Below are 17,949 nucleotides of genomic sequence, written 5' to 3'. Positions count from 1 at the left end.
AATAATGATGTTACATTACTTATGTCCTTTACATTTTGATCGCCCCTCGTATATATATATCTTCATTAAGCTTCATATATATAAATACATTTATAATAAATCTTTTATTCCATTATCATTTATCTTTTATTACAAAAACGTCGTCGCTTAATAATATAATTAATGAAGGGTGCGAAGTCAAAATCGTAAGAGGCAAATTACCTTTTAAAAACATAAATCACAATGATTAGCATTTTCAATCATTATTAAAACGGTGATGTTAAGAAAAATAATATTTGGTCTTTCCAGGGCGCATTATATGATAACTACGTTAGATGATGTTTTAAAATATACATTGTATCCATAAGGCATCAGAATATAGAAGAATCTTATTCGGGTAATATATAAAGTAGCGCATAAAGACAGTCGTCGGATAAATGGCTTAATAGAATGAACCTTATTCTTAACATAATCTTTGACAACAAATTCTCAACACAAATCCATATAATATAAATAACCTTTGCCTTTGATCAATTATAAATCGAATTATAATTCTTCACATTAACAAGAGAGAATTAAAAAAATCATTTGAAAATTATCATTGGTTAATAAGAATTAAAGAAAATTAAATTAAGTAAAAATCAAAAATTAAACGTAACCTACGTTTAGACGAACAAAAGGAAGAAAATAAATCTATTTTTACACAAACAGAAGACACTCTTTTATTTTTTTTCTTTTAGTCTCCTTCATTCTTATTAATTTAAGCAAGAATGTCAGGCGCAACTAATCTTTTCACTAGACGCATCAATTTGGTAGTCAAGGAATTCTATAGCTGATATGGGTTTGACATTATCGCTTGAATTTGAAGATAAATGTTCATGAGAATCTATAGCTGATATGGGTTTAACTCTTACTTCATCAACTGCAGTCAGTTTACATTCGTACTTGCATATGATTCTAATAAAGTACATTGTACTGCACGATCGTGATTAGGTTCCGCATTATTTTGTACATGAATTGCATCATGATTTTGATTTTGATACAAAGTGACATCTCTTGAACTACGATTATGTCTATACATAGGATTTATAACATTTCTAGAATTTCGCCATGAATTTCGACTGTTTTTGTGTATACTTCGATTATGTGATCTGACATAATTATTGTCACCATTGGTTAGGTTAGGTGGATTCCTATCATATCTTTGCCTATTTTGCTCGTTCGGATTGCTTAAATTCACTCGATTTAGGTTGTGTTCCGTATCGTTCGCATTACGGATATTTAGATTACGAACAGGTACAAAGTGATCTGAATTGTTTTTAATTTTACCTGCTCCCGCTTGATGATTCTGAGCGTGGTATTGAGTTTCATAACATTGTACAAGCATTAATAAATGATTAAAACTCATACACTGGGTAGAAAACAGGATCTGTTGTAGCTTAAACGGTAGCAAATTTCGGATTGATGCAATTACTCTGGATTCCGATTGCAACGGATTAACGACTTTTAATTCGTTATATGTATTTACAACAAAGTCAACAACAGATTTGTGCAAACGAGGATTGAAAGGTTGATTTCTAATTGTGGCATCTCTGTTTGCAAGCAAAAAGTCATTTTCGTAATTTGCAATCAGCGCAGCTTTAAATTCATCATATGTATTGACGTGATCTCGTACTGCTTTAAACCATAAAGAACATGGTGGGAGTAATAAATGAGGGATTAGTTTCATATATTGCGATTTATCTATACACATTATATTGCACTCATCCTGAAATTTTTCTAGGAAAGAGGTAGCGTTTTCGTTACATTTACCACTGAACTTACTCATAGCACGTATTTCACTCATCTTTACACTTAACTTTACCTTTCTTTCACCTTTCCGTGTTCGTGTTGAGTGACAATTCCTACCTACTGCATGATGTGTAGTTCCACCATCTCTTTTACGCCCATCTGTATTCCTTGGATGAATTTCTTCCAAAATTATGTCCTCATCGGATGGATTACTTGACGATGATATAATGTGAGGTCCACTTTGATCTGCTACGGGTGAACGCGAGGTCATCTCCTGTGAACAAGGGAACTCCAAATGATCATTAACCATGTTGTTTTGGTATGCGTTGTCCTTAATCTGTAGCATCCTGATTTCCTCTTGTAATGCAGATATCAACTGAGTATACGCACGTATTTTGGTAGAATTATCCGTGACCTGAATCTTTTGTTGCCGTATAGAAGATTCTATTACTTCCAAATCCTTTTTTACACAGTTGACTTCTTGAATTGTATGGTTGTAATTATCCTGGCAATCTTCAGATACTCTTCTTAGCTTTTCATCGAACTGTGATGTAATGTCACTCACCGCCTGGATAATAGATTGTTTCGTCTCTCCGGATGTCTGTTCCAATCGTTTACTTAATTCCTCGTACTGTTTACTGGAAGTCTGCTTTAAATTTTCCGACATCTGGGCTAAACTTTGTTCCAATCGTTGTTCTTGTTTCTGTAAAGCCATTAAGATTTTGTCTTCTAACGATAACATTTCGGGTACAACAGGAGCTGTATTTTGTTCTTCGTTACCACTGTCACCAGTTTCTTTTTCCATTGCCTCACCGATCATCATTTTTCTTGTGATTATTTTACCACTTCGAAGTATAGTAAAGTTCGTAGTCATGAACCTTATTACAGAAGTAAATTCACCCTTACTTTATACTTCAGGATAAGAATTTACAACGTTCCCAGGTGAGGTAAACCAAAATTTTATAACGACTCACCAAAGGTAGTCGTCAACCTGGTTCGGCTAATGATATCAGTAAATCTTGAGTGGTAGTAATTGTTTACACATAAAAATATCTTCAATAATTATATACACTATTATTCTCACCTTTTCTATCGAAATTACAAGTCGATGATCGGTATTAAATGGTTTATTAGTTGATACTCTTTTAACGTATTTTCACTCAAACTGTCTTGCAAACATACATGTTGATTAGGTATCTATAAACAACTACATAGCAACGAATTATACAATAATGTATATTTCTTTACATATATTAAAAACATTCTTCTTCTGTTATTTTAAATTAACATTATATCAAGTATAGTGCTTGAGTATGAGCACTTTCTGCTTAAGGTACAGGTAATTATTAAACAATACAAAGTATCTCGTTGTATTACTTCTTACTTATTTCTGTATAATTTCCTTGTGTGGACTGCTAACAAACTTTAAACGTTTAGATACTTGTGTGCCCAAGGACGTAGACATTTCGAGACCTTAGGCGACAAATATTTCGGCGTCGCTTGCGCCCCCTCCCTTCGGTGCCTTCACCTTGATGAAACTTACACCTTTCTTACTATCTGTTAATAATTATGTTTGCAAGTTTCTACAAACATTGGAAATTATATACAAAAATACATGTTATTATCTTTGCTATTTTATTTCAAAACTTAACTTTCATATTGATGTATGTAATTTATATCAGATTGCACTACTGTAATACAAAAGCAATGCCGAAGGCGTTATTCAAAGTTATATATTTTTATGCATTATGTACTTTTAAAGATTTTACATAAACATTATTCTAAGAAAACGTCTCAATAGGCACAACCACAAATCACTGACCGTTTGGCCACTACAGGGCCACTTTTTTGAAAACAGTCGAATATAACCACATTCTGAATTTTGGTAAAGTGACTAAAGCCGTGATGTGTTGTAGATATTGTGATCCTGAGAAAAATCTTAATGGGCATAACCACCAATCATTGATCGTTTGGCCACTCAGGGCCACTTTTTTGAAAGCAGCCGAAGATAGTGATATTGTGGATTTCGATGAAAATGACTGAAACTGTGATATGTTCTAGATGGTGTTATCCTGAGAAAAAGTCTCAACAAGCCAAGAAGCACAACCACCAATAACTGACTGGTTGCTACAGGGTCACCTTTTTGGAAAAAGAAGGTAACGGTATTCTGAACTTAGGTGGAATTGCTTGTAACCGTGATATGTTGTAGATATTATGACCCTGAGGAAAAGTCTTCACGGGCACAGCTACCACTCACTAACCATTTGGCTGCTACGAGACCACTGTTTTGAAAGCAACCGAAAATAGTGATCTTGTGGATTTCGGTGAAAATAACTGAAACTGTTATGTTATAGATATTGTGATCCTGAGAAAAGGTTTTAATGGACACAACCACTAATCACTGACCGTTTGACCACTACGAGGACACTTTTTTGAAAGCAACAGAGCCGAAGATAGTGATGTTCTGGATTTCGGTCAAAATGACAGAAACCGTGATATATTGTAGATTGTCATCCTGAGAAAAAGTCTCAATGAACACAACCACAAATCACTAATCGTTTGGTCACTACAGGGCTACTTTCTTGAAAACAGCTGAGTACAACGATGTTCTGGATTTCAGTAAGATTGAGTAAAACTAAGATATGTTGAAGATCTCATCATGAGAAAAAGTCTTAATGGACACAACTATCGAATTATGACTGTTTGGCCACTACAGGCTCAGATTTTTTAAAACAGCCGAGTATAATGACATTTTTTATTTCAGTGTAAATGAATGAAACTGTGATACGTTGTAAGTCGTAATCCTGAGAAAAAAATGTGTAGGACATTCTAGAGTTTTCCTTCGTCTCACAAAATGAGCATCTGAATGTTATCTACCGGTATGCTTAAATAATATTGGCCGCTACTCTTCCATCCCTTTTTCGGGTTGTGAGATAATTTTGAACTTTTCATGATTTTATACAATTCTACCAGAATTCCAGGTATCCTTACCTTCTTCTGTTTTAAAAAATGTGGCCCCGTAGTTGCTAAATGGTCACTGATTGGTGTTTGTGTCCATTAAGACTTTTTCTCAGGATCACAATATCTACAACATATCACGATTTCAAGCAATTCCACCGACATCCAGAATACTGTTACATTCTGTTCTTTTTTTAAGTGGCCCTGTAGTGGCCAAACCGTGATTGTTTGGTGGTGCGCACGTTGAGATTTTTCTCTGGATCACAATATCTACAACATATCAAGGTTTCAAGCAATTCCACCGAAATCCAGAATGACGTTACCTTCTGCTGTTTTCAAAAAAGTGGTCCTGTAGTGGCCAAACGGTCAGTGATTGCTGACTGTGCTTATTGAGACATTTTCTCTGGATCACAACATTTACAACATATCAGAGTTTCAGTCATTTTGGTCGAAATCCACAATATCAGGATATTCGGCTGCTTTTAAAAACATGGCCCTGCAGTGGTCAAACGATCAGTGATTTGTGGTTATATCCGTTAAGACTTATTCTCAGGATCACAATATCTACAGCATATCACGGTTTTAGTCATTTTTTTTTTACCGAAATCCAGAATGTCGTTATCATAGGCTGTTTTTAAAAAAGTGGCCCTGTAGTGGCCAAACGGTCAGTGATTTGTGGTTGTGTCCATTGAGACTTTTTCTCAGAAACATCATATCTACAACATATCACGGTTTCAAGCAGTTCCACGAAAATCCGATTTTCGTAAGGATTGTGCGGGGTCCTTTGTCATTTCGAATTGGGCATTGGCCCTATAACAATTTTCTCGCAAAAACGACAAAACCGGTATTCCCTACTTTGAAGTCATCTTTGCATGGGCAGAGTTTAGTTTCTTTAAAGTAGTCCTTTTAATCAAGGGGGCCCTTTTTCGAAAAGGGGCCCTTTGCCCCTTCAACCTATTTCCCGAAAGAAACAACAAATACGTGTCGATTTATTTTCGGTCTTGTATATAAGTGCCAAGTTTGAAGGTAATCTTATGAAGAGAAACGGAAAATTATTATTTATGTATAAACATTAAAGCTGTCGTTTGGGGGGGAAGGAAGTCATTTGGGGGGCTGACCCCGTTGGGAGCCCCCCGTGGCTACCCCTGGAAGAGATAAAAAACAATGCAAGCCGTTCTCACTGTCATGGCACCCAAGCAGAGGGTTCCTCACACCCTTTTTTTATGCTAGTCACTTTGACCCAGGTGGATGAAACAAAGATCAGCAGTGTGTCAGAAATAGAAACATCTAGAACCGGTTTTCTTTTATCTTCATTAAAATAATAATAATAAATACAAATTTCCACTTGTAGAATGCAATAATTCCGCGTGAGTCGATGAATGCTTTAACATTGTAATTGAATCTGGAACACTATTACAAAATCATTGGTGCATCGTTACTGGTTCTTAGTGCAACAACCCCTAACGTTAGTGGTTCATTAGTGTATGTGCTACAAGTAAAATATCATTGGGGTCATGATGAACTTGCCCACACTTCAAGCACTAATGAAAAAAATTGTGCAATTCGTTAGTGCATCATTAGTACTTCTAGAAAAAAAACAGTTTGTATGGAATTTGATTTCTGAAATTGTCCCCCCCACACCAAAAATCTTGAATAAATCCCAAAATATGTTAACGCTAACATTAGTGCTCAGTGCGTTTAAGAGAACTAACGATGCACTTACGATTGCCGTTAACCCATGTAACCTATCTATGTCAGTTAGTATGAAATTTGATATTTCTTAAGTCGGACCACCCACCGAAAATCTTGAATATGTCCCACAATAGGGTAATACTAACCTTGGTGCTTAGTGCGTTTTAGTGCACTAATAATGCACTAATGATGTGGTAAGTTTGGTGAAAGTCTGTCTGCATAAAGACGGGTAGCGAGCAAACTTCATATGAAGAAAGACCCCCACCAAAAATCTTCAAAAACTCGTAAACTCTGATAGCTCTTAGTGCACTAATGTGCACTAACGATGCACTTCCGATGGACGACGTTTGGTGTAATTTGGGAGAGGTGAGGGACCAACATCAGACACGTAAGTTGATGGTTTGTTCATGGTAGATTGCGTAAGTTAAAGGTCAATTTTCTCGAAATACTGGGAGGCCACAATTTTTTAAAAAAGTTGTCCAAAAGTGTACAAAATTCATACATTATTTTTGTTTACTTAAGTCATCGGTATGAAGATTCCGCACTCCAAGTTGATGGTTGAGTTCGAAATTTTAGAGCTAATTTTCTGGAAACACAGGGGTGAACAAAATTATTTGAGTTTAGTTGATTTTGAGTTTAACGTCCTTTCAGCAGCGAGGTTATATGAGGAGGGACCTACAAAATTGTACGAAATTCGCATATTATTTTTAGCTACCTAAATCTCGAATCTGGTGATTCCGCACTCGAACGTCAAGTTGGAGTGCGGAATTTTGATCGCAAATTTCTGGAAACACATGGTGTACAAATGTTTTTAAAAGATGTACAAAACGTGTACAAAATTATGAACATGTTTAATACATGATTTGTCGATTTCGGACTCCAAGTTGACGGACCTTTATTAAACGTTTAATAGTGTTTATATATTTAATTCGATTATATAAGTCACGCATTTCCTTACTTTTAAAGATTTTGCATAAATATTATTCTTACCATGCGAAGCCCAGCATTTCAGCCAAAGGGTTTTTATGTAATTGTTCCCTTTCTATTACACATTCTTATTCATTGTTTGAGAAGACACTTAAAATACACTTAAATACACTTAATAGTTGTTTATTTCTAGCAGTGTTACAAGTCCCTGTAATAAAGTTAATCAAACGTTGGCAATTGTTGTTCAAACCTGAATAAACGTAGATAAAACAACAGAAATAAGAAAACACCAAATCGGAGGTGTAAGGGAAGGGGCTGGCGCCCCATTTTCTTTTAACCCTTCTTTCTCTGCTAGTAAAATTTGTCAAACTTTGAAAATTGTTGATCAAATTTGATCAAACGATGATCAAACGACTGACATCAAAAAATTTCGAATCTGACGTGAAGGAGGGGCTAGCTTGTAGTTAGCCCCCCCTACTAAATATTGCTTATATTTATGTTAGTAAAGCTGATCAAACGTTAAAAATTGTTGATCATCCCTGATCAAACGATGATCAAACGTTTGACATAAGAAAAGATCAAATCGGAGGTGAAGGGGGGCTGGCCCCCATTTTGGAACCCTTATATCTCTGTTACTAAAGTTGATCAAACGTTGAAAATTGTTGATCAAACCTGATCAAACGATGACCAAACGATTGACATCAAAAAATTTCGAATCTGACGTGTAGGGGGGGCTAGCGTGTAGTTAGCCCCCCCTACTAATTATCGCTTATATCTCTGTTACTAAAGCTGATCAAACTTTAAAAATTGTTGATCATACCTGATCAAACGATTCACATAAGAAAAAGTCGAATCGGAGGTGAAGGGGGCTGGGCCCCCATTTTGGAACCCTTATATCTCTGTTACTAAAGTTGATCAAACGTTGAAAATTGTTGATCAAACCTGATCAAACGATGATCAAATGATTGACATAAAAAAATTTCGAATCTGACGTGAAGGGGGGCTAGCGTGTAGTTAGCCCCTCCTACTAATTATCGCTTATATCTCTGTTATTAAAGCTGATCAAACGTTAAAAATTGTTGATCATACCTGATCAAACGATGATTAAACGATTGACATAAGAAAAAGTCGAATCGGAGGTGAAGGGGGGCTGGCCCCCCATTTTGGAACCCTTATATCTCTGTTACTAAAGTTGATCAAACGTTGAAAATTGTTGATCAAACCTGATCAAACGATGACCAAACGATTGACATCAAAAAATTTCGAATCTGACGTGTAGGGTGGGCTAGCGTGTAGTTAGCCCCCCCCCCTACTAATTATCGCTTATATCTCTGTTACTAAAGTTGATCAAACGTTAAAAATTGTTGATCATACCTGATCAAACGATGATCAAACGATTGACATAAAAATAATTTTAAATTTAACATGAGGGGGGGCTAACTGCACGCAGGTGAAATTTGCGCCCTACCACAAAAATAGGAAAAAATGCGCTCGCAATATAATTGCACTGGGATGTTTGCGCCCTACCGCAAAAAGAGGGGAAAATGCGCCGGCTATATATTTGCACTGGGATGTTAGCGCCCTACAATTCAACTTATTTTTGTATTGTGTAAAGTAACTTCCACTCACACTTGAACTAGGCTTGCCTCTCATCGTCTCAGTGAGTTACTCCATCCGTTATAATATTCCGAACAAATGAAAAAAAAATATACAATTTTAGTTCACTAAAGGGCAATCCATACAAATACAATTTTTCATTATACTACAAAATTTACAATAAAAGTATAAATGACTGATATATAATTATTTATTAATATAATCAAAGAGTATAATTTAATCTACAAAAGGCTGCTTGGCTCTACCCAGATATCTCTGTTCCCAATCCTTGCGAGTTGTTTGGCTTTTTAGGACACAAAATATAGAAAAGAAAATGTAAAGTGAATGTAAAATCAGTTCAGTAATATTATCAAGAAAACTATGTACAGTATGTTTATTTGCTGGAATTACACTTAAAACACACAATTGCGTTCAGTCGTTCTTTCAGAAAAAATGTTCCGGGGGGCACACTTAGTATTCCGGAGGGGGTCACTGCTGGTACTATTCTATTTATTATTATATTATAGACGTATTATTTTGGTCTCCTCCGAGGGGGCACTTTGAGAGCTCTGGGAAGGCCAGTGTTCCCCCAAAATCATCTCTGGAAGAAGCAGTGATTGCGTTGATCCGTTGTGTTCTTTTGGCTTATATTGAAGTTTATTCTCCCCTTATATAGCCACAATGAAAATAAATCACAAATGGCATGGTTGTGGGGGGAGGATTGTTTATGCTGTAATGTCAGCCCTTCCGAGCAAATGCGTAAGCTCGAATAGGTTCTTTTATTTCGCAGGGCTCAAACTTCCCGGTGGAGGTACATTGCAGGCGCAATTTTCCTTGTTCTTGAGGTAGGGCGCAAATTTCCCAGACGCAAAATTCTCGACACCGTTCGAATGACCTCGGAAGACTATATCTTTTTCAATACTTTTTTATAATTTTTTACTCGAGATATCTTCATAGCTTCTTATTAAAATACTTACTAATATATCCTCATTTTATTGTCCTAACCAATCAATATGGGTATGTTGTCAGTAAAATATTTAGATTGATCGAGCCTCTGGTGTGTAACCACAGTATTTCATATCATCCCTCCATTAGAAATCTTGGCTAAACGAACCAATATATGTTGCCAATAAAATAGTTTAGAATGATTGAGCCCCTGGTAAATAACCACAGTATTTCGTGACAAACCCCCCTTCCTATTACCATATTCTAGCTACGTGCCTGACTCAGCTAATTCTCTACATTCTTTACCAAGCACACATTTTCTAAAGCGGAAAATGCTCTCTAAATACCTAAGCTCATTATTTTCAGCAGATGCACAAATTGGGTAACATTCTATCTACATGAATGTTATATATGTCGATTACTGGAAACCGTTTCTCGCTATCTATTACCATATTTACTATATAATGATTAACGTTAAAACCGGAAATGGTTGATTTGTACCGCTTCCGGTTTGAATATTACATTCATCAGGGAACTCGATTCTTAACTATTGACTCTGTACATCGTGGCCAAAATTGATGGTAATCCATCAGATAGTACTTGAGACTGTTTCACTGACGGACAGAATGAATATATGGCTATAGAGTTTTGATAAACTAAATTCGTTAATGAGTGATGATGGAACAAATATAAGAAAGGGAACCAAGAGTAGGCCTACCACCGGAAAAATTTTCGAACACAAAATTAGCCATCGAAAACCCACATGTCCTGGGTTAGAATACCATAGATGAAAACTCTACCACTGAGTCATCAATCACCCGCTTATTAGTTTTATTAATTATTATATTAATATAAATTAATGAATGCCTGCTTATGTTAATTATTGAACAATTACATTGTATACTTCGTAAAGTCAAAAATTATAAATTTGTATTTACTGTACATACAGTGAGCGCAGAAAGTGTTCGTACACCTATGCTATTGAAACGAGAATGCCTGCGAAAAAGAAACAGAAAATTTAAGAAGTGTAATAACACACACAATATGAATAATGAAAACTAAGCTTTATGAATGTATCAATAAAGAACCACGAAGACAAGTTTAATGGTCAGAAAGTAAATAAATTCCGTAGAAAGTGTATAGAGTAGACACAAAAAGAGATCGTACACCTGACGTACGAATACGAAACAAAGATACCACAACTGGGGTTCACTAGTATTCACCTGATTATACAACTCTGTTTATAGCATGACGAATAACAGAATGAGTTTAGTTGTGAATAGGAGTGAAAAAACTGCACGGTGGGCTGTAAAAATGGGAAGCAACCGAACAGAAACAAATGAGGAGACAAGAAAAGTAATTATTAAATTGCATAAGAAGGGTAAATCTTTGAGAAAGATAGCAAACCTTGCAGACAGACCTCGTTCAACAGTACAAACAATAATTGCGATGTATAATGTTTCTATTACTGTGCGAAAAAAAAAAAAACTGGAAGACCAAGAGTGTTGAGTGAACAAGATAAACGTTACATTATTAGGGAAAGAAAAAAGGTTCCGAAAAGTAGTGCTGTGCAATTGGCAACGGATCTGGAAACACGCGGTCTAAAGTTTGAAAAAGAGTATAAAGATAAGGGATCAGGCTTCTTTCTGGAATAGGGTCATATTTTCGGACGAAAGTAAATTTAATCTTATCGAATCCAATGGGAGGCGTATGGTATGACGCAAGGTGAATACAGAGATGAATCCTCAAAATCTCGTCCCTAAAGTAAGACAAGAAGGAGGGTCCGTGCTCGTCTGGGGTTGTATGAGTGCCTCAGGAGTGCGTCGTCTCCACTTTATCGATGGAGTGATGATCCACAAAGTGTATATTAACATATTAAAGGAAAATCTCCATACTAGTGCGCAGAAAACAATTTATTGTTCAGCAAGGCAACAACTCCAAACATACAGTGGAAAATACTCGATTGTGGCTACTCTATAATACCTTGAAACAGCTTCACACACCTCCCCAATCCCCAGACATGAACCCCATAGAACATCTATGGTCTGTTCTGGTGACAAGAATCAGAAGGCACAGCTTCTCTACTAAAGAAGGCCTGAGAAAAGCTATTCAAGAAGAATGGGACATAATCAGTCCCGAAGCTACTAACTAACTAACTAACTCTATGGCCTATGGAACCCGGAGGTTCAATGCCGCGTTCACAAAAGCTCTCCACTGACTTCTATAGTCCCGAAGCTACAGAACTACGAACTACTACAGGTGAAATCAATGCCACGAAGACTACAGACAATCATTAACGCACAGGGTAATCCCACAAAATATTAAATAACGTAATATACTTTATAAGCATTAATTCAATCATAAGTGTACGGTGACTTTTTGCGTTTACAAAAAAGGAATACTCTCTTTTCTTCTGAGCAAAACAGTGATTGTCTTTGGCCTTTCTCTTGTATATAGAAATAAAATGTATGAATGTGTAGTCTTAATTCTGGTTATATATATATTTTCCACCTCCCGTTCTCATGCTAGCTGTTTTCAATATAAAGTATGTATGGTGTACGAGCACTTTCTGCGCTCACTATAGGTATGTTGACAATAAGCGAATGTTATTAGATTATTTGTTGAGATTTCTTTTCCTTCACTGCCTTTCGCCTGATTAAAAAGTAGTTTGCAGTGCTTTGGAGCAGCTGCAGGTGGGAACGCGATAATGTTTGAGACATACCGGCGACTTTTTTGTGTGTGAAAATAAGACCTTCTCATAAAGCAGTAAATAACTGCAGTAGCAATTGTCTACGTAAGTGATAAAGACATATCCAACTAAAAGAAACTAATATAGTATATATATTCATTATTGTGTTTCTCTTTTAACAGCTACTAGCTAGGGATGGCCAATTCCAGAATTTTTACTTTCCGGAATCCGGAGAGTAAAATCGGAAAAATTCCGGTTTTTCTAAATTCCGGATTTTTTTCCGAATGTCGGAATTTATCTTAATTCCGGAATTTTTCCGAATTCCGGAATTTTTCTGAAATCCGGATTTTTTCTGAAATCCGGAATTTTTCCGAATTCCGGATTTTTTCTGAATTTCGGAATTTTTCCGAATTCCGGAATTTTTCTGAATTCCGGATTTTTTCTGAATTCCGGATTTTTTCCGAATTCCGGAATTTTTCCGAATTCCGGAATTTTTCTGAATTCCGGAATTTTTCCGAATTCCGGAATTTTTCTGAATTCCGGATTTTTTCCGAATTCCGGAATTTTTCCGAATTCCGGAATTTTTCTGAATTCCGGAATTTTTCCGAATTCCGGAATTTTTCCGAAATCCGGAATTTTTCCGAATTCCGGAAAGTAAATTTTCCGATTCCGGAAAACAAAATTTCCGGAATCCGGATTCCGGAAAATTTTGGCCATCCCTAGTGCTAAGCATAACACGATAAATTTATGAGGTCATAACATTATTATTGAACATATAATATTAAATAATTTATGGGTAGCAATCATAGGGTTTTATTTACATAAAATCTATCCTGTATCTCATTCCGTCAACTAGACCAAAAGATCTTGTAATACATGTACATTATTTGGTCAAAACAATGATAAATGTTTTTAAAAATAATAGTGTGACTCAGTTTTGTCGAGATTTGTATTACCAGTATTGGAAGTGGGAAAAAAAAGCAGAGGCGGTATGTTTTATTATGATTTTGACTCAACATATCTGTTATTTAAATATTGTCTTGAGCACTGAAAAAAACAGAGATGGTATGTCCTCATTACTGAAAAACCAGAGACGGTATGGCATACCACCGTATACTGTCTCACTTCGACCACTGTGTATTACCATATTGTTTTGTTTTCAATACTGGAGAATTTACTATAGTTTTCTTCAATACAGCTGATTCGAATTATATTATACACAATCCAAGAAACTAATATGATTTACTGAGGCAATCGTGCGATAGGACAATTTATTTTAAACAATATCGCCTGTAATTATTTATTGAGTATTTAAAGAAACCTTTTGTTTTGAATGGTTCAGATGCAGACGATATTGTTTAAATACTCATAGCCTTCGTAATTCAAAAATGGGATACTGAAAACGTGGAAACTGCTATGATTGAAAAATGAAAATGAAATCTTTAAGTTTTACGTCCCACGTATATGCCGGATAGGCTAAAGGAAACGGTGATGATGAGAGGAATGAAGAAAGTGGAAGGAAACGGGAGAACCCCGAGCAAACCCACGAGCACGGTGTTTGTCCACCACAAGGTTCACACGGCGCGAGCTGGGATCGACCCAGGGACCCCAAGCACCGAAGGTGAACGCTCTACCACTGAGCCACCGCACCCCCTGCTACGATTGAATTCTAAATTGAAAGCTTCTGTAGTCTATATAGTTGAGGAATATTCAGATGTCCTTTGATATAAAAGACCTTCATTCTTAAAGTTTAATAGTAATTTTTTTTCTAACCAGTGGCAATATTATTTTATCACGTATTCAAATCATTCTGGCTGTTGGCCAAGATTTGTATCTCTGTCTTCGATTTCTAGTTCATGATCAATATCAAGATAAGGCACTTGAAGAAATGTCCCACATTTTCTGGGCTTGAGGAAAACGTACTTGAGGAAATAACCCGATACCCCCTGAGGCCCATTAATTCTGTTAGTGTAAAGAGAATCGTAGACTCGTAGTGAAATAGCCATTGCATTAACACTGTTCATTCGAAAGTCATGGTTTATAGTTCATTCTCTTCAGCATGAAACACGCTTTCCAGAGATGCTATGTATTGAGGCCCATAACGTACTTGAACAGAGAAAATTGGGAGAATGTTGGAAAAATTCCCTCCACAAATACCAAAACACGCTTTCACCTCATACCGATTCTGTCTATCAATATAAAACTTAGTACAGCTATTTTTTATCCCCTATAGCATTTTTCGAGATACATTTGAATTGTGTGCTTTTACCCGGGGCCACTCCAGAGGGGTCCAAAGTTGATGGGCGGTATGCATCAGAGCATCAGATCCTGACTGCATCAGAACTCAGACGCGACTACTGCCTGAGCTCCCTCGTGGCTAAGCGGTTAGCGTACGCGCCTTTGTCGTGGGAGACCCGGGTTCGATTCCCGGCGGGAGCTCATGTGGTTCGGATTCCACGTTAATCAGTAGGTCCACGTCTCATATAGCCTCGCTGTTGAAAGGGACGCTAAACTATAATCAACTCAACTCAACGACTGCTGCCTGGTGTGTTGCTTAGCTTAGACCCACCACCACAAATTGCCCTGCTAGGGAGCGTTGGCCGGTCTCATTATTTGAGGGACAAACCCTATGCGTCAAAAATTGACTTATTCCTTTATACTCTAAACGCTTGTATTATGTCTGTTAATTTTTGATAATATGAAATGAAGAAGTTTCGAAATCATAATTTTTTTTTTCTTTAATTTTAAATGTTTTTCAGGGCGAAAATGCCTCCGTCTGTACAAGTCCAAGCACTCGATATCTGGATTATTCTCTGCATTGTATTTGTGTTCGCTTCTCTTGTAGAGTACTCTGTTCTCCTCTTTATATCCCACTTCAGTTCCAGAATCCCATCATCTCAACCCACCAAGATTCGAACCACAGTAGTGCGGCCTCAATTACCAGCGACTTCCACGTACGACTTGCAACGAAGAGTAAGTAGTTTCTTTTCTTTCTTTCTTTCTTTTTTCTTTCTTTTTTTTTAAATAACGTTCAATATAACCCAATAAATAAGGAGTTAAGTGGAAGACAGACGTAGGCTATGACGGCCAGTATCTGAAGTTGTGAATGTTGATAAATACGTTAGGTAATCTTGGAAAGAGTAATGTAGAGTTTCTCATAGTTTGATTCAAGTATGTCTTGAATTAACGATGTTGAGTTCCACCTGCGCCATCTTTGTTTCTCTATCCCATTGGTTTATATAGAAAACTTCCCTCATACGGGAAGAATATTCTAATATTCTGTAAGTTGAGTCAATAGTGTACACAAAACTTTTCAACCCTTCACTCTTTTATCATAAAAATGTCTTATCAAATTATTATACTAAGTTTCTATAAGCTTTTAAACACCCTAAATAACTGTTTTTAATGTAGGATTTTAATGACGCCCTTTGGCATACGACGGTGCCTTCGGATAGATAGGATGTTGTCTTCGCCCGAAGCGACCTCAGACAGAATAAGTAACTCAGTAGCCCAATGTGGACTCAGGAGCAGGTATTAAAGAGGCCTCATCCCGGCGAAATTAAAATACCGCTAATTTTATAGTAATTATGTGATATCTTCAAATGGATAAAAGATAATTGAAATGTGGAACAAGAGCGCCATAGACAATATTATTTTGCGTGAGGTGCCGTTATCACAAATCACCTGGTGGCTTTCCGTTTTCAGCCATTTAGAAATGCGAAAATAAAATTTTCAAAATGGCTCCAAATCGAAAGCAGATAAGTGAGTCGTGATAACGGTATCCCATGTAACATAATATTGTCTAGGGCACTCTTGTTCCACATTTCGATTATCTCTTATCTATTTTGAAGATATCACGTAATTACTGTAAAATTAGCGATATTTTAATTTCGCCGGATGAGGCCTCTTAAAGGTTTATACTCTGTAACCCATAGAGGTCTCGGAAGTATGTATTGAAGGCTAAATTTCCGTACCACATAGCGGCTTCTGGTGTAGGTATTGTAGGTTAATGATCACTACAAGACACTGTAACTTCTTAGACCCGTCATCCTCTTTTATAGCAATCCTTTGGAGGGAGAATCTGTGGAGGGGCTGTCGGTTATCTTCGTGGTTTTCCGTGTCCTCTTCGCTTCTTTCTCAAAGTATAGTTTCCATGTCTCATCTGACACTATTTGTTTAGAAGTCCTAAAAACAAGTGTTTATAATAAACACATGTGGTTTGTAGTTCGTGTGGGTATACGGATCCTTGGAATTATTTACAGAAAGTATTTGTAAAAAAAAAAAAAAAGGCTGTGGTAAGTAGAGAGGACCGTAAGATACTTAATTATTCGCATAAACATTTTACCCCTATCTCCGTTAGGATAATATTTTGCTTAAAGTAACATGACAGAAACTTGCGTTAAGCATCGTAGTCCACTTATGAGCGAAAAACAATAAAAATCGGTGCAGCGCCCTAAGAGAAGTTTCTAATAAAACATGACCCCCGTTACCTAAAAATCAACATTGCCACATTCCTCTGTTGTTCCTTTCTCTTATTTTCCATTCATTGGTTTTTTAAAAAAATTCTGAATTTCGAGACGGTCTATACAAGTGTTACGGAAGTACTGTAACATTGAAGAGAATGACAGCACACGTGCTGCCTATGCATCAGTCGAGGTTTGTGTGGGAGAAAATGGGTAGTGGTTGGGGCAAGAGATCTTTAAGTTTGTCTGCAACAATTCTGCATTTTATCATTCTAATTTGATTTATTCGTGAGATATTGTATTTTTGGGATAAATTTTGAACGTCTTTATCTACTACCCTGAGAGTAGAAGTCAAACGTACTAATCTGAAATATGTAAACACCAATGAGTTCTTTTGCTTTCTTTCATATAACAATAGACCTTTTATCGTAGCGTCTTTGTTTTGTTGTATAATACCACTTATTGTTGACGAAGTACTCGGATAATGCTTTATTTGTGTTATTATCGAAAACGGCATATTTCTATCTCTCACGGTTCTCAAGATAGCGGATGTGCAACAGACAGGGTGATTTCTATCTCACGGTTCTCAAGATAGTGGATGTGCAACAGACAGGGTGATTTCTATCTCACGGTTCTCAAGATAGCGGAGGTGCAACAGACAGGGTGCGTATGACAGACAGATAATCAGACAGAACAATAACAATAGCATCCTGTAGGGCAGCTAATATTTTGAAAGGCTATTTCGTTAAAATAGGTGGACCCGTGACCCACTATTTTTTTAAATTCCTGCTTTAAAGGGAACGCTTATACATTGCTGAAGTTTGCAACACTGCATAAATCATGTAATTGCAAGAGCTTGTTGTAATTACAGCTACTAAAAGCTACTACTGTAATGCTATATAAGAGAAG

At 36.5% G+C, this 17,949-nt stretch overlaps 1 protein-coding gene across 1 annotated transcript in view; it reads left to right on the top strand.

Annotated features, from left to right (window-relative positions):
- The window catches only part of LOC145681695 (gamma-aminobutyric acid receptor subunit pi-like), a 95,195-nt gene that overhangs the window by 72,697 nt on the left and 4,549 nt on the right, over positions 1 to 17,949 (top strand). Inside the window, exon 5 of the mRNA XM_081753314.1 lies at positions 15,337 to 15,550. Within this exon, the coding sequence (XP_081609440.1) occupies positions 15,337 to 15,550 (214 nt within the window). The remainder of the gene's footprint in view (positions 1 to 15,336; positions 15,551 to 17,949) is intronic.

The sequence above is a fragment of the Thermobia domestica genome, chromosome 3 (genome assembly GCF_964235325.1).
Source record: "Thermobia domestica chromosome 3, izTheDome1.hap1.1, whole genome shotgun sequence".
Lineage (NCBI taxonomy): Eukaryota > Metazoa > Arthropoda > Insecta > Zygentoma > Lepismatidae > Thermobia > Thermobia domestica.
Note: the sequence above shows the minus strand (reverse complement) of the source record. Positions and strands in the feature narration are given on the sequence as shown.